The following is a 27,696-nucleotide window of genomic DNA, read 5'->3' on the forward strand; positions in this document are numbered from 1 at the left end:
ACGCCGCTGAAAGGCTGAACTGAACACAGACACGAAGAAAAGCACAACTCGTCTTTGTCTGAACAGAGGAAGATGCGGTTAGAGAAGTTTCTGGGCGTAACCCTCCGTGAAAAGTAAATATTTACCAAGTCATCCTAAAATTCTTTGATTTAATTAACTACAGTGTTTTCAACCATCTGCAATTCTTAAAGCATTTCAACGTGCAGTGATGGTTAAAGAAAAATGTAAAGAAACCATTTGAAATAATGGCAAAGACAAATTAGGCAAATTAATTGAACTATATTAACGTTAATTGAAAAATGAAAAATGCAAGAAGATAATTGAATTTGAATGGTTAATTGGCTCTTAAGGATGACCACTCAAGAGTTTTATTCATGAACATATGAGTGTATTATACTTTTCGGTGGGCAGGCTTGTGCATAACAGCTCAGATTTAAAGTACAGTCGTTTATTTTTATTGATATCGTCTTGAAATTAGCTTCTACGGATGGACTACAGCAAACTACTGTCATCCTTGCAAGTGCGACGCCATCTAGTGGAATTCAGCAGAAATTCAGTATGATGGAAATCTGCACAAAACAACAAACTGTATGACAAACAAATATTGAAGACTCCCAGATGTTTATTTCAGAAAGCAGGTCTCACAGACTCTGAGCCTAAACTCTTAACTCTGAGTTTTCTGTTTCAGAAAAGCTGATCAGAGTTTGTTCAATCAACTCTGAGTATGATCACTCTGAGTGAAGCCATTGACTGTACGTGGTGAATGAGAACAGCCATCATCAATGGAGCTCCGATAGTACGGGTCACCATGGCAACAGGTAAATAAAAGGCAGATCCTCCATTTGAATCCAGTGGACGTTGAGATATTAATGCATGTGTGTTAACAGTGCACATTTATCTTTATCAGAGCAAAGAAAAGTGTAAGTTAACACAGTTAATTTGAAAAATATAGTTGAAGATTTAAAAAATATATAGATCAAAGACAGAGAGACACAGTCTGTAAGGGTAAAATACAGTAGATTTTAAAGTATTTGTATTTTGGCTCAACAGCATTCAGTGACTTTATTTCAGCTATTTCAACAAATGTAGTAAATTTAAACATTGCCACTGTTAAAACCTGTTAAGACTGTGCACCCTATTTTAAAAATTCAGTTTCAAACTACATTCTGCAGCCGCATCACGATCTGCTCAGTCAGAAATATTAACATATATTAACATATAATCTCCAATATTATAAGAATTATTCAAACAAGAAAGGTGATCCAGGCACTCAAAATTTAAAACAACATACATTTGACTTAGAAATTACCTATAAACCTATTTATGGGCACTTTCCATTTATAATGTACATCCATATATTTCTATGTAATCTTATCTTGTGTTTTTTCATCTTTTCATTATTTTCAATTTGTCATGTTATTCTCTGGGTCATGTGATTGCTTCCCATTGGCTGTTGCTACTATATATGCCTAGGTGATGCCACACCAGCATTGTCTGTTTTAAAGCCCTGATGAAGACCTGCAGTGGTCGAAACATGTTGGTTTTTTAATGATTTAGCCACTACAGTAAAGGCTTTTTTAGTATTTCCTTCCTTGCTGTTACATTGTCCTATATTTGGAGTACCTGGATTGCCTTTCTTGATTGAAGCACTCTGTTTTTTTTCCACCTGACACATTTTGATCTACATTTGATTATACAGAGCAACCAGTCATCTCTTTTCTCATTATAGGAATTATGTTCCATCAGTGCGACCAATCCCATCATGAGTGATCGAGACAATTATTCATTGATCTTACGTGTCTAAAGCTTCATACCGATGTTTTAAATTTAAACTGAGATTACACATTATGTGCAATAAACACTTCAGTGCAGGAGCTGCTCTAACAAACTGACAGCTGTCTTGTGTGCACAGAGTCACAGTGTTATAAAAGAACATGCAAAGGTTTTATTCTGAGCTGAGGGTGAATTCACGCTGTATAATATTTGAATGCAGCAAAAACCCGCTGTTCAAAGAAATGACTGATGTGCATAAAAGCGGTAACTTTAGAAAGTCCTGAGTAACAAACTAATATCTGACATACAGTTAACCTCCACTAATGAATGCGCTAAGATAGGTGCTTTGATTTGGACTGAATGAATGAGGAAATGAAACAACGTGTCTGGAGACAAAGAGAAACTCAGGGTTTGTTGAGGAAAACCTGCCAGTGGAACTAAAAACCCAGAGTTTAAAGGTATGGTATGCAGGATTTATGGGTTGTGGCAATGCAGAGCTTCATCCTGTCCACTGTGGCCTCTCAGCTCTGTGTGTGTGTGTGTGTGTGTGTGTGTGTGTGTGTAGCTCAGCCCCGCCCTCAGTCAAGCAGACACACAGACCTGCAGCTCTTTATACATCCATGACACAGAGCGCAGAGAGGATCAGAGGAGAGACACGGAGACAGCGACGAGTCCCGACTTCACACCCTGCACGCTGTTATTGGCTGGAGGCTACACACCCACTGTCCAAAGGCTTGATGCCCAGAAGCAAAAGAAAGAAAATAAGAAAATAAAGGCAGAAGACATACAAATACCTCCACACACTTCTAGTGGGTCATAAGTGATGATTGAGAGGGATTATGTTTGTATGAGTCTATACATTTTTTTTTAGGGAAATCCTGCATAGTATACCTTTAAGTTAACTATTTCTGAAACTGAAAACTCAGAGTTTCTCTCATCTCAGGATTCAGAGTTTTCACTAAACCTGCTCTATGGAATACACCCCTGGTGAAGGTGCTGTCATCACATCCTGTTATTCCATCAGCCACCAGCTGATTCCCATGTCTGCTGTCTTGGTTTAATATGGAGGCAGCCACAGTGGTGAAATTTGAAAGTGGTGAAAATTTTGGTAGTTTCACGTCTTAAAGGGGCACTCCAACAATTGTACATGTCACAGTCAAGCTACTAGTCATATAATGTCTCTTGTGTCTCTGTGGAGTCCTGTCAGGTCTGAGAAAATTACTCAAGCGCCGTCACTTGCATAATCTTAGGTTGGAAACCACCAATTTCTAACAGAAAGCCTGCGTTACAAAGGAGTTTGAAAGCCATGGATATTTAGCAGAGTCTAAAAGGCAAAAAGAAGCTATCAGGTTGCATTATGGGAAGTGTAGGATCCAACATAAAGAGATCTCAACACATATTTGGGACTGAAACTCAGAATATATCAGAATATATCTACTTGAAACCCACTGTATGTGCAATACTATGTGATCAGAGTAACCTTTTAATTATGACCTGGTCTTTAGTTTACACTAAAGCTGCAACTAATGATTATTTTCATTATTGATTAATCTGACAATTATTTTCTCGATTAATCATTTTATCCATAAAAACTCTGAAAATAGTGACAATGCCTGTCAGGTGATGTCTTCAAATGTCATGTTTTGTCTGATCAACAGTCCAAAATCCAAAGATATTCAGTAAACTATCATGTATGACCAAAAAAAGCTTAAAATCTCACATTTGTGAAGCTGCAACCAGCAAATGTTTCCTTAGAAAATGATCAAAAATGATTATTATATTATCAAAACAGTTGCTGACTCATTTTCTGTCAATCTACCATCGCTGCAGTTTACACAGCAGTTTACACAATAAATTATAATTTTATTAATGCAGGAAGAAACAAAACAATTTGATTTATGATAATCTTACTGTAAGAGGTATTTGTTGAAGGGAGGGGTCACTCTCTGTCTGATAAAGACCTTCCTCATGGTCTTAAGGACAGAAATTTAGTTTTTATGCAGCATCACCGGAGTTTGTGAGATGCTATGCATATTCAGAATAACTATGGATCAGATCCAGTGGTGGAATCTCACCAAGTACAGTTTTAAGGTACTTTACTTGAGTGCTTCCCTTTTGTGCAACGTTATACTTCTACTTCAACCCTCTTAAGTAGGAATTATTGTATCTTTTTACATTACTACACTTATTTGAAAGCTCTATCTTCTTATTACTTTGCAGATGAACAGGAAAATCATGACTAATTTATGTAATGTCAATTAATAATTAAGACAGATTTAAAATGGGTTGCTATTTAAATTAGTTATAGATCTAGTCAGAGCAGTGTAAGTAAAGGCATCATTATCTGGAGTCTATTTTTATATGACAAAAAGAAAATGCAAACTTCACCTCCCTTTATTCTGCTGATTCTTACCTCTTTAAAACAGCTAAAACAATGAAATAATGTCATGTGAGAACACATATGTAGAATAGATAGATTCAGATTCAGCTTCAGTGCTTTACTTTATTATAAATTAAAAAAACAACAGAAACTATTAGATTTGTAAAAATCCGACTGATGTTTCACAGTGTTGATAACAGCCATTTTGAGGGTAAAGGAGTAAATACAAATAAACGCTCACACTCATAACAGTACACAACGACAGAATCCGACTGCTTAAGGTTTCTGTGGCACTTTTCTACTTGGCTTCTTAAGAGAGACGCGGTATTTCAAGAACACCTCACACAATACTGTACTTTATATTACACATTTACACAGCACTGTTGACGTGGCAACTGACCCTAAAAAATCTGGTACATTCAAACGTAGAAAACAGTGTCATGAAGTGGTTTTTTTTAAGTGCCAAGTGAAATAAATACAAAGTCATCAAATAAAAATGGATGAATGATGTTCTCACTGAAGGACTGCTTCGTCCACAATGAGACATTTAAAAGTGCACGTAAGAAAGAAAGAAGTTCTTCCAGTTGGTACTAATTTTCTAGAAGTGGATGTTTTCTGTAAATATGGGGAAAAAAACTTCAGCTTTGTAACTTGAGGTTGAGACAAAAAAACAACCCGCATTGTGGTAACATGACTTCTAACACACAACACTTCTAACACTTTACACTGTGGAGGTCTTCAGTCAAATTTAAGGCATTATTATATGGCAGCTGCCTTAAATGTCCATCCATCCCGAGTCAAAAAGTCTTCTCAGAGTCCTGCAAGGATAGCCCCACTGAGTTTGTAAAATACAGTAAATTCAGCTAGATAGACAGAGATTGCAGTTTTATTCCAACAAGACTTTTTGCTTAGGATGAATGAAATCTATGACAAGGCAAAAAGCTGATTTTATAAAAGAAAAGGCAGACATTAAGATAAAACAGTCTATTTGTTTTTTAGTGTTCCTGTTTTTTCTCCAAATCTGTGTTCTACTATGAGAATATAGAACCTTCATTATATGGAACAAAGCGTTATCACATTCATATTTAAATTAAATTTAGGAGACCTCATGTAACGTTTGCAGATTTGAAGATTTTTTTGAAGGTTAATTATCAAACTGTGAAAATCTAAAATAGAAGTATCAGAGAGAAAAAAAAAACCTTTGGTTGAAATTGCACCAGAAAGCAAATAAGTAATTTTAAGATGTTGTTAATATAACATTAAGGATGTCAGTGTGCCATATTTTACGCATATTCTGCAATATGACACAGTTTTTGTGCTGTAAGAGGTTCAAAACAAGATGGACGGATCAGCATTGACCAAAACGTTCAACCTGATGAGTTTTACAGGGAAGCGCAGTTGCTACACGCTGGAAAGACTTGTTTTTAAAATGCACTTATCTTTCTGAGAGATGAAACTCATCAAAATTGGTTCAAATGAAGTAAAAACAGGGATGCAAAAGTGCAAGACTACAGATAACAAAACATGACTCGTTTGCTCTACAAACCTTTCTCAGAGGCACTCCTGTAGAGGGCGACAATTAAAGGTGCTTGGTCATAATCGCCAGTGATGCAAAAATATAAATGCCACTTTCTATGATGGAGGTGATGGTGGGTGTAATGTCAATGATGGATATACAGTAAGTCTCTGCTACGGAAATGTTGTTTTAACCTGGGCTACATTAACACAAAGAGCTTCCTGATGACACATAACTTCTCTATAATGACTCGATTCTAAAAAAAACCAAAACAAAACAAACAAAAAACATTAAACTATAGAAAAAGTAGCAAATGGAAGACTCAAATTTTGTGTAAAATTGAAAACACCCTTTAAGAGTCAAATTTTGACTAAATAAAATTGTAGGTATAAAAATGGCAAAAAGGCTAAAAAACTATTGGAAAAGAGGACTGTATTTATAATCTGTGATAAACCTCTTCTGGAATGTTTTTCTTCACTGTGTAAAGTGACAGGATAAGGTCAGTGTTTTGGGATATGTTGTTGTACAGCTACATTTCAGGCATTTGACTCCAGCTTCTGCTTTAACTTCAATCCGATTGGCCGTTCTGACAGCCTTTTAAATACAGTTCGTCCTGTGACAGGTGTCCATCAAATCCGTCCATATAGAGGCTGCTGGTGCTGCTGCCGCTGCCGCTGCTGCCCAGGAAAGTACCGACCGCTCGGCCCTGGCGAGCGTGACCGACGGCGTCGCTGAAAACTTTGTTGATCTGCTCCTCTGAGGGCATCCACCAGTCTGGGTTTGAGGCACAGTGCATCCGGATGAACTCTGACCAAAAGATTGTGATTTTAAAAAAACATTAAGAATATAATATTGTTATTATTGGAAACAAAAGCAAACCTTGATTAGTATCAGGGTTCCACCAGAATTAGTTCTGAGGTTGAGTGAATACACTGATAGATGATATTCTGTGTTAATATTTAATATCTTTAAACTTGAAGATATCAGAGACAAAAATTACAAACACATTTCTTCTGGAATTTGATTTTTTTTCTATCTTGTCAAGAATAAAACAGCATTTAAAAGTCCTCATGTTATGCTGAAATTCAAAATTCTGGTTGCAACTTTGTAATCAACCATGTAATGACTGAAAAACAATCAAATTATAAACTCTAAAACTAAAATCCTGCATAGATTTCCTTTTATTATGACTGGTGCAATAAAACTGCCTCGACTTGGTAACCAGCTGAATGATATCTGGAGTAGCAGAAGTTTATCTTAGAAAAAAAAAGATCAAATGATACATCTAAAATTTATCTGCAGAGCTGGAGTAATTAAAAACATACAAGAACTACAAAGCGCAATTAATTGCTGCAGAGATTGAAATAAAATGGGTGAAATTATGGGGGTGCTGCTAAACAAAAGGCATGTGAGCTGCCTTATGTCCTGTTACACTCACTACGACATGTATTCAAATACAAAATACTGACATTAATCCGCATTATTTTTCTACATTACCATATTTTCTTTTTAGAATAAATATGGATGAAGCTCATATAGTTGTACATATCATGAAGCAGTGTCTTCCAACCTTAATATCTAGAATTGGCTGGTGAGAATGCAGGTCATATGTGTGTATAAGTGGTGAGACACAATCTTCATTATTATGTAAAATTACCATACACAGCGAGACGCTGAATATGTAATTAGATCATATTTCACAGTGTTTCATAATGCTGTTCTCAGGGCCTTAAAGGATAGGAAGGGTTCACAATCTTTCATGTCTGTCTTAAAACAACAGTCAGACGCCCAAATGAACATTGAAACAGGTTTTGCTTGCTGGAATAATTCCTGCAATACGTTTCTGCAAAGAAGAAGAGTTGTGGGTCTTGTCCCCCATCACTTACATTGTAAGTGCATTGTGAAGGGATCTTTTTAATGGTCAGTATGAACAGGAGGAATGATTGCAGCAAGCAAAACTTGTTTCAGTGTTAATATGGGCACCTGACTATTGCTTTAAGACAGAATTTAAAAAATTGCTAACCTATCCTTTAAGCCCTATCATGAAGTTTTCCCTTCAGCCCTGTTTTTGCACATGTGATCTGACTGAGGTGTCGTGAAAATCTGAACTAGACTTGAACTGAGTAAGAAAGCTACAGCAAAAACTTTAGGACAGTTGAGAACAGGACTGACAAACACCGATATCCACAGACTAGATTGGGTTCAAAATAATAAGACAGTGCAGTGAGAATGTATTGGGATATCAGTTTTTGTTGTTTTGGCTCTGTACTCGTAGCACACTGAACCTTAACGAGGCACTCCAGGGATTTAGTTTCGGACTTACATAAAATCGAGGGACTTGCGAGATACAGACTTTAAAAAACGTCCATAATTGAAGCATCAAAAGCCGAGATATCAGCTCTTTAAATGCTGATTCCTACACTTCAACTGCAACTCAGTTTCTGTTTTGTCAGTCCTGGTAAATGCCCAAACTACACAAACCCTGATGGGATCATCCTGATTATTTTTTCAGACTTGTCAAAGCTCCTCCAGAGCCACAGAAGACATTATTCAACAGTCAATACAGGTAATATATTATGTAATACACCTGCACTTCACCACCAACTGAATCGAGGACTGAGGCGGTATTTTGAAGCAGTGAGACATTCTCTTAATCAACAGACTTTCTCACAGTCGTACCTCTGAGGCAGCTGACTTTGACGGGGTTGAGCGGTCGTCTCTCCAGGCCCGGGTCTCCTGAGTGGACTGAACGCTTCCTTTTGCCCAAACCGCAGGAGAACTTAAGCTCATCTGTGGCGAAGACATAGCGAATCAGGTACCGTAGCAGCCGCCTGCCATCTTTCTTAGAGGAGTTGACAGCCTCATCCCACTGCTTATTAGTGATGAAGAGAGGATAGTTCTCCAGGAGCTGCTTACTACCCTGCGAGGATGAGGAAAACATTGTAAGTAACGCTCGGTGGGAGTTCAAGTTGTCCAAAGACATAAACATGGTTCAACTGCTTGTTTTTTCCAGGTTTTACTGCATTATATTAAGTTTCTTCAGCTTTAAATTCGGGCATTTAATCTTTTAGATGTAGCATGTTATAACAAAGTTCAATGCATGACTGTTGTTTCAGGATTCACATCATCTAAAGCAAATTTTGCTAATGTGCCACCACTTTCTGTTTGTTTCACAGGCAGAAATTATGTATATATGCCCTAAAATGCTTTATTATGCTTTAAAAACACCAACCTCAAAGACTGTTTGCTGTTCTTCTTCCTGTAAAGAAAGAGATTTCTTTAACTTTTCACATTTTCACACTACTTTCACACTACTTGTAGATTTAACACAATGAACAAGTATCTAATGCAGGATGGATCGGATGGATTCGTAGCATCGCACCTCAACATATGCTACTTAAAACACATGCTTAAAATAACTATGGATAATATAAAGGAGACTGCAAGTTTTATGTAATGAACTGTCTCCGCACCTCTGTGAGCTGCTCCTCTGGCATCGGCTGGACCAGCTGGTTGTGAAACTCAAGAACAGTCTTGAAGTAGTCCAGAACATTTTGACAGGGAACTGTACAGAAACACAGGCTAAAGTGACCAGTAACACAAACACATCACATCACAATTTCCCTTCGAGCAAAGAGACGACCTATCTAGTTTGTAATTAAACAGTAACTTCCTCCTTTCCTCCTTAAAACACAACTTTGATCTTAATGTCTTGTAAATTTTGAGACCGAGCTGAGATGCTTCACTGTATATTTAACATGCAAATTAGGTTAAGGTGACACTGGGGAGCTCTGAATGCTTTGGGGAAAACAGAAAGGTTAACAAAAATAGATGCTATTAAGAATGTTTCCCCAAACTCTGTGATGGATTTAGATAGAAAACGATGACACACAAAAAACTTGAAGAATGAGGCTAGTGGTGTTCTATAATTTTCTTATTGTCAAAAAATCCCCATGAAAACACAATTCCCTGTGTAGCCAAAGTCTGATATAGTGTATTACTGTGCCACGGAGCTCTATTCCTGCCCCCAAAAACTATTAAAAACACATCAATGAGCTACACAGTCGCAGTGGGTGACATGTTTTTTTTTAATTATGATGAACATGGGCTCTGTAGTTTATGTTGATTTAATCCCACATGAACTCTCCTGCTGCCGAAAATACTCACAAGATCACCAAATCTGCGACTGTAAATTGTCCCCGACTAAAAGCTTTTACTCCTGTTTGAGTAACGTTTGCTAAAATAAAAACTACATTTCCTCTTCTTCTTCTTCTTTATGAAATTTCTGAGCCTTTTTTAAAAAATATAAAACTATGTATTTGTGTCCAGTTTCTAAAGATTTATAAATAAGCTGAGCACAACAGACAGGATAGCGAGATCACAAGGAACTGCTGACAATAATAAAAATATAGAATATCGTCAGCCTTTAACATAAGTTATTCTGGTCTAATGATGGTTATGATGACAAGCTACATAGATGCATAATGCTGGTGTGTAAGCTTAGTATGTGTTTTTGTGTAGGTTTAGTATTGAGATGTGTTGCAGTTCTTTTTCAAGAAATCATGTGAACATTTTAGGAAAACTCATCGCCCAGATAAGATAAGAGATGTTTACTGTCATCATATTTGCATATAACCAGATTTAAATGGGCTGATGAGCATAAACACCGGTGTACATATTTAATCATCAACCTGTTTGAAACTGTGACACTTTTCAGCTCAATTAGTTTTTTTTCCTCAGACATACAGACAGGCGACAAATGAAAGGAAGAACCTGAATAAATGAGCAGAGAAGCATAATGAGCGGTGAATACAGGGCACGAGAGGTCAACGAATGGTTTAATGAGAATGATGTGAATCATATTTGAATGACATGTGAGACAGTGCTCTCCACCAAAATCATCAAAACACCAAATGAGGGAATATCTTTCGGAGAGCCTCTCCTCCAAAGAAAAAATGACATTATAGACGTAAAGTCGTAAATTCAGTAACGACAAATAGTTATGTGTGAGTGACAGATGCCATCAAGCAGCCATAATAATTATGACACAGCTCAGATGACGGCAAAAAGTGGACTTAGCTGCAGGCACCCCTGTCAACCTTTGTTTGCTTTCAACCGCAAGTCAGGACATTTTTTTTAGCCGTAACGTGGTGTTTACTTTCAGGAAGTACTAACCACGTTTCAAGTGATCATTTTCACCCAAACCATGATCTTTCCTTAACCCCTAACCAAGTGGTTTTTGTGCCTAAAACTAACTAGACGTTAACCACAGTGTTGTCACACCAGAAAACATCATTATTTTTTAACAGCAATTTGTAACAGTTTTGAAAAGCAGCATATTACGCTCCTATCGGTCATTCTGAAAACAGTCCTATGTTTTCAGACACTCTGGAGTGCAGGTACAAATGACCTATGTGGTGTTTTAATTTGGAGGACTTGTTGCTTGTGGAGGAATGGAATCAGAGACTTGCCCAACACCTTACTGAGACATTTTATGTTGTTTTTTTCCTTTAATTTGTTACCCATCTGTATCAACATTTAGTATAAACTGCCAAACGCCTGGGAGATCCTGGCTTTCATAAATGCACCTGGGTTATTCTCCAGTTTGTTGCGGAGCTCCTCGTTCTCTTGCTGCAGAGATAGCACCTCCTGCTCCAGCTCCAGGCAGCGTGGACAGCAGCTTTCCTCCTCCTCTTCCTCCTCAGGCAGCGTGGACGACGGGTGGCCGTACGACTCTGACGGAGTCGGAGAGCCCCAGCCTCCCAGGTTGGGTCTCGGAGGAGACATCCCTGAACCGGGCTCCGCGGACAGACACTGCTCATCCTCCAGGCCCAGAGCCAGATGTTGCTGCTGCTGCTGCTGCTGCTGCTGCTGCTGCTGAGGCCCTGAGAGGAGATAGCTCTGGAGAGAGTCTGTAAAGATGCGGAGAACGGCAGAGGTCTGTTGTTGGTTCAAATGGCTTTGTTGGGCCTCCTCTTCTGGGTCTGTGGTGGAAGAACTCTCTTCAGGTTTAGACTTCCCCAACGAGGAGCAGTGAAGCCCCTGAATGTCACCTTCCAGCTTGATGTTTGAGGTAAGGGTGGAGGAGGGCTCCAGAAGCCGGCCGTTGTTGAGGAGGCTGAGGACTCGGCTGCACTGCTGGGCAAAGGCGTCCAAGATGAGACGGTTCTCTACAGCAGAGAGGAAAAAAGCAAGAAGTCAGATGAACTTCTGAGGAGGCATTTCAACTACAGGTCAGTCATCACTGTAGAATCACAGGAGCCTGTATTGCTCTTAGACGTTTGCTATTTTTGAGTTTCAAAAAACAACAGCAGTCGTCAAAACAATTTCATCTCAAGGTCCATTGAGTAGCTGTTTTGGAGCTTTTTGACTGTATCACATGACTTTCATCAGCAGATTGAGTTTGCTTAGATGCAGATGTTCAAACTTCAAAGTCAACATGGATGAGAAGTCCTTGAGGTGCAGGTGAGGTGAAGTTTAAACATTCACACTTTGATGACTGTTGAGCAAACTCAATCTGCTGATGAGGACCATGTGATATGGTTAAAAGCTCCAGGACGACTACTAAATGGACATTAAGGTGAGATCATTTTTGTCAACAGATAATATTTTCTTTGTTGGATATTGTCTGGCTTTAATAGACTATGGATTATTCGTTAACACAACATATATTGTTAATACTGATGCATTAATATATAAACGGCATTTCACTATTGAAGCTGGTTGACATTTAGCTAGTTGTTTTTTTTTACTTGTGTGTCGTGGGGTTGTAAGATGATAAATGTATGAAAGAGGGAAAAAAAACTCTTCTTTGCTACATAAAATATGTATTTTTAATGGGAAGCTCCTCTCTAATCTTTGCTGTTTTTGTGAAATACTGGTCTCTCTCTAGACCTCAAACAGTTATTTAGATGAAAGATTCTGAGAAGTTTTAAGGCGAAATGTCTCTTTGATGGAACTGATAACAACTCATAGACATCTAAAATGTGACAATGAGCCCCAAGTGAACACTGTTTTTTGGAAAGGATCACAAGCCAAAAAGCTCAGGAGCCACTGATTTCATCTTTAGTAATGTGCTGTGTTTAATCAGCTTATTATGTGCGGTTTTTTAATGTAAAATCAAAATATGAAAAGGAACCAGTAACTCCAGCTGTCAAAGAAATGTAGTAAAGTAGAAGTATAAAGTTGTATAAAATGGAAATACTCAAATAAAGTGAAAATACCTCAAAATTTTACTTAAGAAAAGCAACAGAGTGAATTAACTTAGTAACTTTCCATCACTGCTGAAGTAGAAAAGCAGCAAATTAATGCGTGAAAACAACATGAATATTTTGTTTCTTTCTGCCTCATGTTTCCTTGTGGCAAAGCTTCCCATTACAACATACAGTATAGTCTCCTGTGTTCATAGAAATGTCGGCTCGATTATGCTGATTTATTCAGATGTCAATAAACTTATAAGTCACAGTGTATCTGCAGTGACCAAACCCAGCCGAGCAAAGAAAATCAGCACAAAGCTATTGTCCAGAACAAGCCTCAGTGTGTCCTTTCCCTGGTAGTCTAGGCACGTCTCAATGAATGAGATGATCTCACACATACCTCCATGTAATGATTATGAGTCCACTGGCCTCACAATCACTCACAAACACACACACACACAAAAACACAAACGCAAAATGAGTTCTAGGCGGCCACTGCTGCGTTGCCACTCGCTCAGACGTGTCTATCAGCCCGGTGCAGATGTGTCGCATTTATTAATATGCGTCCTGTCTCTGTTTACCCGTCGAGATGTATCTGATATCATTCGCCATCACCCTGCCTCCCCTCCTCCGCCTCCTCCTCCTCCTCCTCCTCCTCCTCCCCCCCTTCTCTTCTCTCACCAGTTCTGTGGCACTGTAAGCTGAGAGCCTCATAAAATTTCATTAAAAACAATATACGCTCAGCAGAGGCAAATTTATGAGCCCCATTTGTTTTAATCACAACTCTTCGGGAAGGCTTTTCAATGTAATTTGTGTTATTGTGTGCTGAACTGATTGCTGAGTCCAGGGGTCTCCAGCGCTTCTCTTCATGAAGAGGACATCAAGTTTTGTGGGTTTTTTGGGGGGTTTTTTTCAGTCATGAGAGGGACATTAAGTTGCTGCCATTGTGCAGATAAAAGCACTTTGATTTGTCATTATCTGTGAGAATACGTGGCACATGTAACTTGGACTGGATGGTACATCTTTTGAAATATGAGCAGATTCACTGGATTCGTGTGATTATTTCACAAGTGGTTTGAGGACCGTTTGCACACCAGAATAGATGCAAACAATAGGTCATCATCACTGAAAACTGGGTTTTATACTTCTAAAGAATCACTGAAGGAATAAAATGGATTGAAATGTAATGCTTGTCTTTACACTGTACTTGTAGTCTTAATACTTCACGCAATTCACATGTAGGTTAGGCCAATACAGTGCAACCTGAGCTCCCACTGAACATTGTCTGTAAAGCAGCCAGAAGCAAATTGAGCCTGAGCAGCCAGCAGTGATAAAGAGATTAATATCTGATTAGAGGATGAGATGTCTAATGTTTAATTTCGTAACTGCCTGAATTAGGTTCATTGCTTTCATCTTAATGTTGGTTCCCATGGACCCGCCCTCCACACGGGAACACATTTCTTCCTGAGCACAGCCCTCTAATGAACAGCAGCTGAGGAGGAAAAAATGAGCAGGAACAATGTGTTTCAACAGGAGATTGTGAGGGCCGTTGTGCACACACACACACACACACACACACACACACACACACACACACACACACACACACACACACACACACACGGACAGACAATTACCCAATGTAATTTTTAGCACATGCACACTGGAGATTCAATCATGACTGCTCTCATTACAGCAGCAAATCAATCACTGCTGACAGGAAGAAAAAAAAAGGGGGGAACAAACGGGAACAAAAACATGAAGCTCAGAGGAGCAAACAAAAGAGATGCTGGATTTTAATGACATACATGTATTGTTTTGTCTTCTGTTCAAGTTTATTGACTGTGTAGAGTATTGATGCTCATATGTCTGAGCAGCAAAACCCCCCAAAAATGTACACACACAAGTACCTGGGCAATCTGAGGACATGTGGATCGGAAAAAGTCTAAATAATTGAGGGGAAAACATACCACGACAGATGAAGCAGACCTCTGGCGATGTGTGGGGGTCACTCATGTTAAAGACACTTCACTCTGAACAAGTTTGAAAACCCACCTGAGCTGATGCCGTAGGTGCAGTCTGGAGCTTCTTGGTTCAGACCGGTTCGTCCGGGGGAGAATCTGGGCTCCGCTGTGCCGCCGCTGACGCGCCGCTGCTGGGTACCAAGAGATGCTGCCGCCGCTACGCTGCCCGCTGCCGCTGAGGTGGATGTCGGGACCCTGCTGCTGGGCCTGTTCTCACATGGGAAACGATGCTGCTGCTGTTGCTGCTGTTGCTGCTGCTGCTGCTGAGGAGTCGGGTGTTGGTGATGCTGCTGGCTGCTGCTGATAGTTTGCTGGAGCTGCAGACGCTGGTGGTGATGGTGCGGCTGGAAAGGATGAGGCTGCCCGGGGTGAAAAGTGAAGTGATGTCCGCCGCCGTCACCGCCAAACAGAGGCACCTCGACCACAGCGGACCTGTCAAAGCGCGACTTGCCCGCCGAGCGCTTGCTCTGGAAGGTTTTCAGGGTGCTGTACGGACCGCGTTGTTGTCGGCACATCTTCGGGGCGCAGGGCCCTTCATCTGCGGGCTGCATCTCTCCCTCCATCCCTGCCAGGTGTCACAGCGCGGCGGATGGCCCCGGGTAGGTATATTGTGGCGTGCTGGTGTGACAGGCAGCTGATGACTGGGAGATTTCGGATTTGTCTGGCTCGGTTTTCCTCATACACACTGTGGAAGGGTGGGCTAATTTACTGACAAGCCACCGCTCCAATCCCCAGACTGGAGCGCCGACACTGAGACTCTTCCAGAGGGAAATACAGGCGGGACTTGTGCGCCGCTGCTGCCTGCCTGCCTCCTTTGTAGCCCACAACCACACAGAGAACAACGGGGCGCTGTAGCAGATTTACAGCCTGAAAATGAAACATGTGCAGAACGAAATCCAACAAATGAAAAGGCAGAGGCCATTTTGGTACAGAGCTCAAAGCATCAATAGCGTCAAATGAGCGCAAATGAGAGAGAAGTCTTTCATCTAAATCCGATTAGAGGAAACAGTCCAAAAGAAAAATATCTGTTATAATGCATATATTATTTCTTAAACATTTTAGTTTTTATTGAATGAATAATATTGAATGACCATAAAATAGAAGAAATAAACATTTGACACTGACTTTTCAGCTTTCCTTGGCTAATCTGAAGGTTAAATCATATTTATAATTCATTCAATTAGTTTTAAAAATTCACTAATTTTATTCATAATTCATCGCAGGTCTGAAATCGTCAGGAAAGGCCTGAAGCAGCTGTCCAGCAGCCCTGCAGGCCTAAAAGTTTGCATCGCCACATGGGGGCGCCACATCAATAGGTTAGACCTACAAACAAGATGTTTAATGAATGAAGGAGTGGAAAGACCTGCTGCTGATTTACATCAATGTTTTCTCCCTCAACAACAGGCCCGTAGTTCTTGCTTCTGTGTTTTATCAAAACACATGCAAATGATGAGTCAATATTATGTGTAGACAGCAAACTGAAGATGGCTGTGAGCCAATAATGGAATATGCTATCCTATATGAATGGTCTAACTAAAAGATTGATCAAATAATTTTATTAATATCATATATATTAATTTAATAGTAATTGGCTATCATAAACCACCAAATCAGCTGTATTTTCAGAAAATGATGGAGCGTTTGAATGCAACGTCAGCAAATAGACTGGTGAACTATCCTGCAAACTAAAAACTGATCAGTTTAGCAAAGTCTTAAAGAATGAGCTCACAGTTTTTCAAGTCTGTCTTAAAACAACAATCAGGAGCCCAAACGACCATTGAAATAGTTTTTTCTTGTCATAATGATTCCTCCTGTTCATACTGACCATTAGAAGATCACTTCATGATGCACTTACAATTTAAGTGATGACAGTCCTCCTTCTGTACAAAAATGTAATTAAAAGTTTATCTGAAGCTGATATGAAGCTGCAGCTGTCCAAATGAATCAAATCAAGTAAATATCTTTCAATGTTACAGTCTTTTTAGTGTGAAAGTCCCTCTTTTTGTTACTAGACTTCCACCACAGCTCAACAGGGAAACACTGTCCAAGGAAACACAAAGAGGGAATTTGATGCTAAAAAGACTGTAAATGTGGCAGATATCCACTTGATGTGACTAACTCAGACTGCTGAAGCCTCATATAAGCTTCAGATAAACTTTTTAATGCATTTTTGCACAAAATCACTGTGTGGACACACTGGATTTTGGCCCCCGTCACTTACATTAAAAGCGCATTTGAAGGGGATCTTTTAATGTCCAGTATGAACAGAAGGAATGATTATAGTGAGAAAAAACCTCTTTCAGTGTCCATATGGGCTCCTGAGTGTTGCTTTAAGAAAGACTTGAAAAACTGTGAGACTATTCTTTAATGTCCTCTTCATACTTGAATTATATAAATCTTACATAGGTTACATTAAAAGCAGTCTTATAGCCTCGGCGCCATTTGTTAAACACAAGAATTGCAGGAAAATCACTGTTTGGATTTATTTGTTTAGAGAATATTCTCAGCGGAAAAAATTAATGAGTCTGAGTTCAGAGGCTTTGTTTCCCAGTCTGACTCAGAGAAACTCATGCATGAATTTGTCATGAGGAGGCTGGATTATCGCAATTCTCTGTTTATAGGTCCTCCAAACAAAACAATCCATAGATTACAACTCATCCAGAACTCAGCCGCACGATTTCTAACCAGGACAAAAAAAAAAATCAGACCACTTAACTGCAATCCTCTGAAACCTTCACTGGTTACCTATTGTCTTCAGAATACAATTCAAAATCCTCCTGTTGGTCTACCAAGCACTTGGTGGTCCGGCTCCACAGTACACTTCAGACATGCTGTCAGTTTACAATCCCAGCAGTTCGCTCCGGTCACAGGGTGGAAATCTCCTCCATGTGCTAGATCACTTTTAACGTCTAGTGAGATGATATTCACCATTTAATGCACCTAAAGAGTTGAACAGTTTGTCTGCTGATCGTAGACTTACTCCGACACTGTGTTCTTTTAAAACCAAACTAAAAACCTCCTATTCAGTCGAACATTTTCTTAAATGAACAGTACAGTATGTATGTATGTGTATGCATGTGTGTGTGTGTGTGTGTGTGTGTGTGTGTGTGTATAAATGTGTATGCATGAATGGATGTTTCTGTTTGTCAGCACATTTTTGCTATTTGATGCTTTTGTATGAGATGTTGCTATAGAAATACAATTTGAATTTAAATGAGTTGGTTTATGAGGCAAATTTTCTTCAACTTTTCATATTAACACCCCAAAAATAATAGCGTAAAAATTCCCAAAAATGCAATGTAACAACGTGTATTAGTGTAACAGTAACACAAGTAGAGATTAAGAGACATAAATTCAACAAATTGACTCAGTAAAGTCGATTTTATAACAATAGGCTGTATGTAAAGTTTTCTAACAACAGTGAATTATGAATTAAACTTTTCATAACAGCAAAACTCTGTTTTGTGTTGTGTTACTTGAAATGTGAATATTGCACCTTGTAGTTTTTTGTTTTTCCTCTGAATTTGCCCCCAAGAGATGATGCCTCATGTTTATACATTAGAGACATTTGCTTTGAAAAGTCTCAAGATAAAAAAAAACATTGCAGTAGAGACACAAACTAAAGCTGGGTTTTTATTCACGAGTCTATAAATGTCGCACTGTGGGTATTCTAGCATGCAGAATTAAGATAATTTATGCGTGTTATTTGGGCACCTTCGCGGCTTTGGGAGTCATTTGCATCACCGCAGCAGCTCCGCGTCCCACGTGAATGCGCACGTCTGGTTAATAGGGGGGGTTACGTGCGCGCGTACAAAAACTCGACTCACAAAAGCAACAAACCTCCAGTGAGGTGGGCGCACAACTTCTGCACGGACATCAACAAGCGATCACAGGAGCGAGTCGATGAAGAGGGAGAACAGAGAGAAATCCGGAGCAAGACTGTGTGGCTGCGCTCTGCTGAACACTCTCACATGTTTGGATCAGAAGAAAACTGGTTGATAACAGTTTAAAAAGTGACGCAAAGACGTCATTTATTTCAGCAAATCCGGAGAACATTCAATTAAGGATTTTTTTTTTCCACTTTGGGTTTTGGCTGCGTTTGGCTCAAAGCGGTTTGGATGGTGGAAAGATGACATAACTTCACATCTGCAGCAGCTTCTCTTTAGTGAATAACTCTAAATGAAGAGTCTCTAACTCGGACTGACACTCGGTGGCCGGGAGCTGCAGCCCACAGGACGCAGGGAACCGTGAACCGCAGCGGCTTGCCGGGATGGTGCGCCTGCTGAACTGCCTGCTGCTGGGATATCTGACCTGGAATCTGCGGATATCGGACGCACAGGGGGAGTACTGCCACGGCTGGCTGGACGCTAATGGGAATTATCATGATGGCTTCCAGTGTCCGGAGGACTTTGACACCACGGACGCCACCGTGTGCTGCGGTTCCTGCTCGCTGCGCTACTGCTGCGCGGCCGTGGACGCACGGCTGGACCAGGGCAGCTGCACCAACGACCGGGAGGTGGACAACACCGAGTTTGCAGCACGTAAGTTTCATTTTTCTCTTCTTAAAAGCGCTTTTCTCAAGTCTTTCCCAAGTGCACTGTTTGAGCAAAACTTCCCATGAAAGGCCAATTAAGCTCAGAGTTTAATTAGGCTGTGAAAAACACAACAAAATACATAAATTGTTGCCATTTAACATTTATGTAATTAAAATACCGGTAAGACAGTAAGATGCAATCACATTTAGTCGAATTTGTTGCTTATATGTATATATATGTATACACAGTCTGGTTGATCTTTAGGGACGTTAAACGGGGAGGTCAGAGGTCAGCTGAACATCTATCAAGACAAAATCCAGCAGGTTGTGTTTCAGTGCTTTGCTCAAAAACACTTCAGCAGTTCAAGGAGAGAGTCTGCAACCACTAAACCACCATGCTGTCTATAAAATGATGAGAATTTAAACACCATAGCTACTAAATATTCGGTACAAACTGTACAAACAGATCAAATATTGATGTTATTAATGTGTGTTGTGTTAAAAAAAAAGTGGCAGGAATGTGAGCATCTAAAGCAGTCAATGATGTACTGAACATTACTCAAGTATTCTCAGTTTATCTATTTCAGTTGACATACATTTAATATCCTTTGAATTACGGCTGTTTAAAAAAAAATCTATTTCTTTCCAACATGAATCAACCAAAGCATCCAGTTTCCAGCACCTGCTTTTCTCTCCACTCCTGTGGCCTCAGCTCACTGCAGGTTGTTATTATCATGAAAAAAAGTAGATTTTTTTGGATGAAGCAGCCCCCATCGCCAATAAAAAAAAAATGCTGAGTGAAATAAATTCAGAACATATCAGTAAAACGAGACAGATCATATTTTCCAGACAGTGTTCTCACACAACTAAACCCACTGTGCTGCCAAATATAAAGATCATTCACCTCAACCTGCTCACTAATAAATAGAAGTAATCACAACATCATGAGAGAGCAGGTCATATCTTTGGCTTCTTTAAAACACTTAAAAGGCGTCACAGTGTTACATTAACCCACTGTTGGTTGTGAAAATATTAACAATAGGTCACTTTAACCCAGAGGTTTTATCAGCTTTCTTTCAATTTCCCGAACGGATAGCTGTAGGCCTGTAACTGAACTGACTGTGTGCTCACAATTTCCTATTTTATTTTCTTTCAAAACAAACATTGATGATTTCCTCCCAGAGTGCAAAGGCTCCATGAAGTGTAATCTGAGCTGTTTGTGTTGTCCAGCAAGAATGTGTCTGTTAATAACGCTATGAGGGATTCAAAAGAAACTATATGATTAAATGTTTAGTATCACAGTTTTAGACACCATAAATAGCTCAAAGTTTTTATTAACTGACAAAGTTAGATAGTTTCTGCTCAAAACATTGGATTTGTGCTGATTTTTAATGCATTTCAACATTTTTCTATCTTAAAATTTGTCATTTTCTCTCTAAAGAACAATAAAAATAGAAAAACAGTTGGCTGCTCCCGCACATGAAGACATTTTAATTAGCTTTCTGTCTCATGAAGGCGCCTCCTCACTATCAATCCTAACCTGCCTGTGTCTTCCTCCGCCCACAGAGCCTGTCTACGTGCCCTTCTTGATGGTGGGCAGCATCTTCATCGCCTTCGTGGTGGTCGGCTCCCTGGTGGCCGTCTACTGCTGCACCTGTCTGCGGCCCAAGCAGCCAACCCAGCAGCCTATTCGCTTCTCCCTGCGCAGCTGCCAGGGCGAGACCATCCCCATGATCCTCACCACCGCGCCCCCGAGCCTCCGTGCCCCGTCTCGACAGTCCAGCACAGCCACCACCAGCTCAAGTTCGGCCGGAGGCGGCAGCTCCATGCGGAGGTTTTCTCTGGGAGGTCAGGGGCAGCAGCAGCAGCATGGCTGCCTGGTGTCTGCCACCATCTCCTCGTCAGCCTCCACCCCCACCCAGACCCCTCAGACTCTGCCTCCGCCTCCACCTCCCCCTTACACATCCCCGCCAGCGCCCATATCAGGAGGCATTCAGCATCCTCTGCCCTCCAGCCACACCCACACTCACACCCAGCTGCAGCTCCACCAGCCCTCAATGGCCTCTCACCCCTCGCAGGGCGCCGGGTTTCTTCTGCCACAGCAGTACTTCTTCCCCCTGCAGCCTGACGCCTTCACAGCGGCCAAGGGCTTCGCCGACTTTGGACAGAGCTGACAGGGATCTCAGCGGGGGAAATAGAGGGATTACAAGATTTAGAGATGGTGGGATGTCCGTATGGACACTGCAACACAGCTGGTGGTGTTTGGGTGGAAGGCCGGGTCCGGCTGAACGGACACAGCGCGAGCGACAGGAGGACGGGGGATAAAGCACAACAAAGCTGTCGTGGTTCAGTGATGTGGCCTGAGGCGTTTCCCCCACTGCAACACAACAGTTCAACAGACGTGTCAGGGGCAGTAACAGTTTTGAATCTTATGCACTTTTCATCATATTGTAAACAGAATTATCTGGACTATATTTTATTTTTTTATACATGCTGCTTTTTTTTTTTTTTTTTTAAGGTGGCAGTTGACAGTAGAGACTAAAATCTTGCCAATTTATCACAGACTTTCCTTAAAAACAAATACAGGCAGATAGGTCCATTACTGTACTGTGTATTGCAACATTATGATATTAGAGATAGATGTTGGAATCCAGGGAATTATGTTTTTTGACAATCGCAAGGACCTCTGACAGAGGCGAGGACCTGGTTCACAAAGGACATTGTATTGTGGAGGAAATGTGGACTTTTGAGATGTTGTACAGGCATTTATACCCAGAGCAGGGTTGTCATTATGATTCCCTAATTTACAGCTAATAAAACTTTCTTCTACAGTATGCTCTACGTGTAAAGCAAAAATCTGTTAAATAACTCTTTTTTATTTTTTTTATCACTTACACACAAAAAAAGCATTTGTCCTGAAAGAAGCTTCATCATCGCCCGGACTAAAACGAAACCGGAGCGGTCGGGGCCGCACAGCAGCTCCCTACCTGTCGCTCATTCTTGCGCCAGACTTCACAGCAGGAATGCAGCGCTGAGATCACTCATTGTCAGTGTTCAATGAGCATGGCACGGTCGCAGTGTTAAAAACAATTCACCCCCAGAAATAGAGGTTTAGGTTGCACCAACAGGTATGGCAAAATCTTGACAAAGACTGTTCTGTTCTGTTCTCCCCAGTTATCTGACTGTGAAATAGACCTGGCAACCAGCGTCTCCAGAAACCTGCAAACTGTTCAGTCCGAGGATGTTTACGGCTACATTCAGGACTCCTTAAAGTCTGTGTGTTGCTATATCACTTCACTTATCGCAAAATTCAACTTCAACTATCAGTATTTGACAGATTCGTGTATCAACATTGTCAGGTCTTGTTTATACTTGGCGTCTGTCAGTTTGGACTTCTGTATCACATTCTACACGCTGCTTATAGAGAGTAAATACCAGTTGTTAACAATCTTTGGGATAGGTGTATCTTTGCCAGGCCTTGAAAAAAAAGTTTCCAATTTCTTTTCTAGGTTATCCAAAAAGATGCTCCTCACAGTGAAGGCTGTTTGTCTATTTTGTCAGACTGGTTTCATTATTATTCACATTTTTGCTTCTTTTCTGGGTCCTGAACTTCTGAAAACTCTCTTCTCATAACAAATTCTGAAACTAACAGTTATTTTCTTGGATTAATTGGCTCATTTTTCTCTCAATTAATCATTTGGTCTGTAAAATATCAGAAAATAGTGATAAGTGTCCATTGCAAACTCCGAAAGCTCCAGGTGTCAAACAGTCCAAACCCCCCCAAAATATTCAGTTTAAGCAACATTTAAAAGGTAAACAAGTGAACTTTTGTGTTTTTCTTGATAAATGACTTAAACAATGAATAAATTATCAAAATATGTAGTCGCTGTTAAGTTTTCCATCAATTTACTTTTTGATGAATCATTTCAGCTCTTGATTTACGTATTACAAGTTTGTAAACTGAAATCGAAACACTAAACAAAACAAAAAATCTCCTCCCTAACATATTTGGTAAACAAAACATCATGAACATTAAAGTGAAGTCTACTTGGGTCACTTTTAACGAACTATTGCAGCAGTAGATTTCTGTCTATGTGGGATCAGAGTCAGTCTCCATACCATACATGGAAGGTCAGCTTAACATCGTCATCATAACAAATAAGAACTCTATTGATATAATTTGTTTGTCCTGCATGCAGACTTATGTTTTTTCCTGCCTTTTCCTGTTTACTTTCTCACCGCACAGTATGTCCTGTTTGTCACCACACACAGGCACAAGATGGTACAGTGATTGCAAATCTGGAAATACACAGAAGAATTAGCAAAGATGTTCACATTGTTCCTCCATGAGTGTAAAGTTTATTTCAGTAGTCCTTCATGGCAGTAAAAGACAACACTTATACGTTTGCAGTCCCAACATGCAAAACAATCATTGAACAAAAATGACAGAAAAGAAACAAATATTTAAAAAAAAAAAAAAAAAAAAAGTTAAAGGTGCATTTTTTTTCTTTTGTAAAGTGATCAACACTTGAGGGAGAATCAAAGTAGTACAGTTAATACTTCAGAGAAGTTTTGTGTTATCCATTCATGCAGCCCACGACTTTCACAAACAACAACGTGTTTTTATTTTTTCTGGAAAAAGAAAGCAACAGTCCAAGCCTTCCACGACGACGACGACATCCACATTCAGCGGTTTGTAAATTTTTAACAAGATGACAACCGATTAAGTTTCAACAATTAAGACTAGCGTAGAAAAAAAAACAAAACCCAAAAATCATAAACCCTCACTGAACTGAGAAACACAGAAGAGCTGTCTCGTAAAGCAACAAGTTACGAACATGTACACTCAGAGAAATCATAAACAGAAATACCAGATATCCACTACTGGAAAAGGTACATCGAGTGCATTGTGCAACATCTCCTGTCGAAGCAAGCTGAGCATCAGAAACTCCCACAGTCGAGGCAGAGAGTTTGAACACACACACACACACACACACACACGCCACTCACACTTTCCCCATACCGGCCATGCATCAGCACACAGTAGTACACCATAGTTATACCTGGAGTCGTGCAGACAGACAACTGGAGCGAATGTCACCACACACGCACGCACACACTCATTCACAATATAAGAAACACACCAGGAGACACCAGTAACTCCCAGTCTCACATTGAAGGACACAGACATGCAATGCATACATAGAAGTTATCCACAGTAGAGGTGACACACACACACACACACACACACACGCACGCACACACGCTCACGCTCACAGCACATGCACATGCAGGCAATACACAAACACGCACACACTGTCAGAAATCTGATCTCCCATAGGGAGAAGAAAGCAATCACACAGACATTAAGTAGTCAATTATAAATAAATCAAGCCGTAACAATATTAATATTATAATAACAAGACATTTAAGAAAGCTCCTCATTCGATCTAATCTATCCTGCCAGTTTATCAGAGGAAGAGAAACAAAGAGTTACAGACAGTTCATTACAAAGCCGGTCAATGCAAAATTCATACATCTCCAATATAAAAATACAAATCCACAAAATAACTATAGAGACAAAGTAGTTTTGATACTGTCGTGGAGTTTCCTGGCTAATATTTCTCTCTCCCTTAAGCTAATGGCACTTATGTTAGAAGGATAAAATCTCCATTTTAAGGGAAACACTATAACCACTGTAAGCTTAAACAAGACCATCATAGAGCCTCCCGTTCAACTCTGCAGGAACAAATCTCGCTCTGTGCCAAAGGGCACTGTAATTTTCACATTGTACAAGTGCAATACTGTAGCGGGGGGGAGACAGCGATTTGTCTTCAGTAGGTGTGTGAAGCACTGTTCTAAGCTAGCTGGCTAAACTATTCTTTGCTATCTTTTTCTTCTAAGAGGGAAAAGGTCTACGTAGGCACCGTTGTGATTGTTGAGACAGGAGTGATGTGTGGAATGCAATTATTTGTCAGGAGCAATACCTCTGCTGTATAAATGGTGGAAGCCGGACTACGGTGTGTTGCAGAGGCAACGGTTTAAAAAAAAGAGAAACATAAATAAAACCAGGCACGATATCTACATACTTTAAAAACGAAACTAAAAAAGAGAAAAAAAAAAAAGAAAAGAAAAAGTGTATTTTAAAAGAGGATGAAGGCATGAGCAAATGTAAGGCTTTACACAAGAGATGCTTCCTTAAGTGCAAAAAGTAAATTAAAAATTACAAATGTCTGCTCTGAAGTGGTCCATGTAGTGCTGGAATACACCCAGGAGTGTGATTACATTTGGTTTGAGGTTTTTTTTTTTCCGAATTCACCAGTAATTAGAAGATTGTATATACGACTGCTCTTTGGCAATCTGACACAAGTTCAAATCTTCAAAAAAAACGAATCATCGTCTAGTGTTTAACTTTTACAATAAGTGATTAGGAGTTTGATTTCAATTTACTACAATGATTTTAGACTTTTTTGGCTCAGTGCTAAAAACTGTCTTTCCTTAAATCAATAGAAAGCAGACTTTTCACTCTGACAAACTGAGTGAGAACAGTGAAGAACTTCAGACCACAGACTGCTAAGAAAGCACAGTGCTCATCAACTCTGCTGGACACACAACTACAGCTGAGAGTGAACACTATTTGTTTTGCTCCTTGTTTTTTTCCCCCCTTTTTCAAAGATTACACATTGTCACTCTCCTCTATTCGTTTCATATTCATGTCCAAAAATCCCCTCAGTGCTGGAGGCACACGCTCGCGTCACGGCTTCTCCTCAAATATCGCCATGAGAAATGGCTGCTGTGGCTCCGGATAGGCCGGCCAGGAAGGAGAAGGCCGGTGCTCACCACTCGTTGGTCCTCTGTTTGGTGGTGTCATACGCTCTGATGACCTCAGACTGTGACACCACTCCGTTCTCGTCTTGAGAAAAGGCGTAGCCATCTGCGAAACCGGATAAAAGAAGTTAAAACTGACATCAGGCAGATGAGTGATTAATTTAATAAAAAATACTAAAAACTTATATAAAAACACACTGAAAAGAACTGAATTAAAAATATAAACAATTAACAAAAACACAATACGTAAACCAGTTGTTCGACACTTTGGGAAATACATTTATTTGCTTTCTTGCTGAGATTTAGATGAGAAGATCAATACTGCTTTCATGTCTGTACACTAAATATGAAGCTACAAGAAGCCGGTTAGCTTAGCTTAGCATAAAGAATGGAAATAGAGGGAAACTGCTAGCCTGTTTTGTTTGATTTTGTTACCTTTGGACAAAGCCAGGCTAGCTGTTTCCAGTCTGTATGCTAAGCTACGCTAACAAGCTGCTGGCTGTAGCTTCATATTTCGCAAACACACACAAGAGTGGTATCAAACTTCTCATCTAACTCTTGGCAACAAAGCGCACTTCTCAAAATATCGAACTATTCGTTTTAAATAAATCATGTAATGAAAATAACACACAAAAAGTTAAATAATAAAAAAAAGAATATAATAATAATCATAAAAAATAAATCACAGTTGCACCAAGAGTTTTATATGTAGCCTAAAATTATCCCTACAATCTAACCTAAACTTCCTACAGGGTTCCTCTCTGACCTTTGACCCCTGACTCACCTTCAGGTGTCAAATGACTCGGTCAGTACCTGGAGGCCAGCGGGCAAGTTCAAAGGACCCCGCTGAGACGAGTGCATTGTGGGGGAATAACAGCGCAACATTTCATCATTTCATCGTTATCTGGCTCTACTGAGCTCAACTCAGGAGAAACCAGGCACACGAGGGGAAGGACAGGAAGTCAACAACGAGAAAAGGACAAGAGGAGAGGTGTCTATCGAGGAGCTACAGGGGGCTGGAACCTTTACGGGTGAGGTTTGAATAATGAAATTTTAAAAAAAGGTATCACACAACAATGGTCTCATCCCCACCTATGAGACAAACAAAAAACAAACTGATCAGACAAAGGACAGAACAGAACTGAGAAAAATAAACAGAAAACCAAACCAAACCCATGCCTGGAGTATCACTGGAAAGTCTTTAAACCAGTGTGACACCTGAGTTTTGGTACTGACACGAACGCTACTTTTTCAATACCTTACTACAGTACAAGACTTGCTAGTCAAAAGTTAATCTTAAGCCCCATTTGAAAGGGATCTATTTCTCCAAGTGAGGTGGTTTTAAAATCACCTGCATATGTCTGTGATTTTTCACCCTCCCCCCCGCTAACAATTACATCCCTAATTACCCACTGTTCTTTGGCTAAGAGACACTTTGCATTTTA

General features: G+C 40.0%; 3 protein-coding genes and 1 long non-coding RNA gene across 13 annotated transcripts in view; 2 read left to right on the forward strand and 2 right to left on the reverse strand.

The window, feature by feature from the left end:
• Window position 1: 1 nt before the first annotated feature.
• LOC137189724 (uncharacterized) lies at window positions 2-8,454 on the forward strand. 3 transcript variants are annotated; one of them, XR_010929716.1, is made up of 4 exons: window positions 2-113; window positions 689-818; window positions 8,182-8,235; window positions 8,331-8,454. It is a non-coding gene; the product is annotated as an uncharacterized lncRNA (long non-coding RNA). The 3 variants fall into 3 exon arrangements; XR_010929717.1 differs by lacking the exon at window positions 8,182-8,235; XR_010929718.1 differs by lacking the exons at window positions 8,182-8,235; window positions 8,331-8,454 and adding an exon at window positions 1,730-1,831.
• On the reverse strand, window positions 4,257-16,267 carry LOC137189723 (BEN domain-containing protein 4). Its single transcript, XM_067599776.1, has 6 exons — window positions 14,921-16,267; window positions 11,258-11,839; window positions 9,143-9,234; window positions 8,902-8,928; window positions 8,349-8,589; window positions 4,257-6,476 (listed from the first exon to the last, which is right to left on the reverse strand). Exons 1-6 carry the CDS (start codon window positions 15,450-15,452, stop codon window positions 6,238-6,240), a joined length of 1,713 nt encoding a protein of 570 aa, XP_067455877.1. The 5' UTR covers window positions 15,453-16,267; the 3' UTR covers window positions 4,257-6,237.
• Window positions 16,268-18,002: 1,735 nt separating this feature from the next.
• Window positions 18,003-23,967, forward strand: shisa3 (shisa family member 3). The gene is made up of 2 exons (XM_067599785.1): window positions 18,003-19,430; window positions 20,990-23,967. The coding sequence occupies exons 1-2, from the start codon at window positions 19,160-19,162 to the stop codon at window positions 21,595-21,597; spliced, it is 879 nt and encodes a 292-aa protein (XP_067455886.1). The 5' UTR covers window positions 18,003-19,159; the 3' UTR covers window positions 21,598-23,967.
• The window catches only part of atp8a1 (ATPase phospholipid transporting 8A1), a 108,576-nt gene continuing 104,633 nt past the window's right edge, over window positions 23,754-27,696 (reverse strand). For all 8 annotated transcript variants that reach the window (XM_067599780.1, XM_067599778.1, XM_067599779.1 and 5 more), the window contains one exon: window positions 23,754-26,357. In XM_067599780.1, coding sequence (XP_067455881.1) covers window positions 26,260-26,357 — 98 coding nt within the window. In that variant the 3' untranslated portion in view covers window positions 23,754-26,259. The remainder of the gene's footprint in view (window positions 26,358-27,696) is intronic.

This window comes from Thunnus thynnus, chromosome 9 (genome assembly GCF_963924715.1).
Source record: "Thunnus thynnus chromosome 9, fThuThy2.1, whole genome shotgun sequence".
Classification (NCBI taxonomy): Eukaryota; Metazoa; Chordata; class Actinopteri; order Scombriformes; family Scombridae; genus Thunnus; species Thunnus thynnus.

Bases quoted from the DNA above. Each gene is read 5' to 3' on its own strand.
- LOC137189723 (XM_067599776.1), bottom strand. From the start codon at position 15,452: ATGGAGGGAGAGATGCAGCCCGCAGATGAAGGGCCCTGCGCCCCGAAG. The intron at 11,840-14,920 runs GTGGGTTTTCAA...TCTCTGCTGTAG, and splicing joins CACCTACGGCATCAGCTCAG to AGAACCGTCTCATCTTGGAC. The intron at 6,477-8,348 runs GTACGACTGTGA...TCTTTTGGTCAG, and splicing joins CAAAGTCAGCTGCCTCAGAG to AGTTCATCCGGATGCACTGT.
- shisa3 (XM_067599785.1), top strand. From the start codon at position 19,160: ATGGTGCGCCTGCTGAACTGCCTGCTGCTGGGATATCTGACCTGGAAT. The intron at 19,431-20,989 runs GTAAGTTTCATT...CTCCGCCCACAG, and splicing joins CAACACCGAGTTTGCAGCAC to AGCCTGTCTACGTGCCCTTC.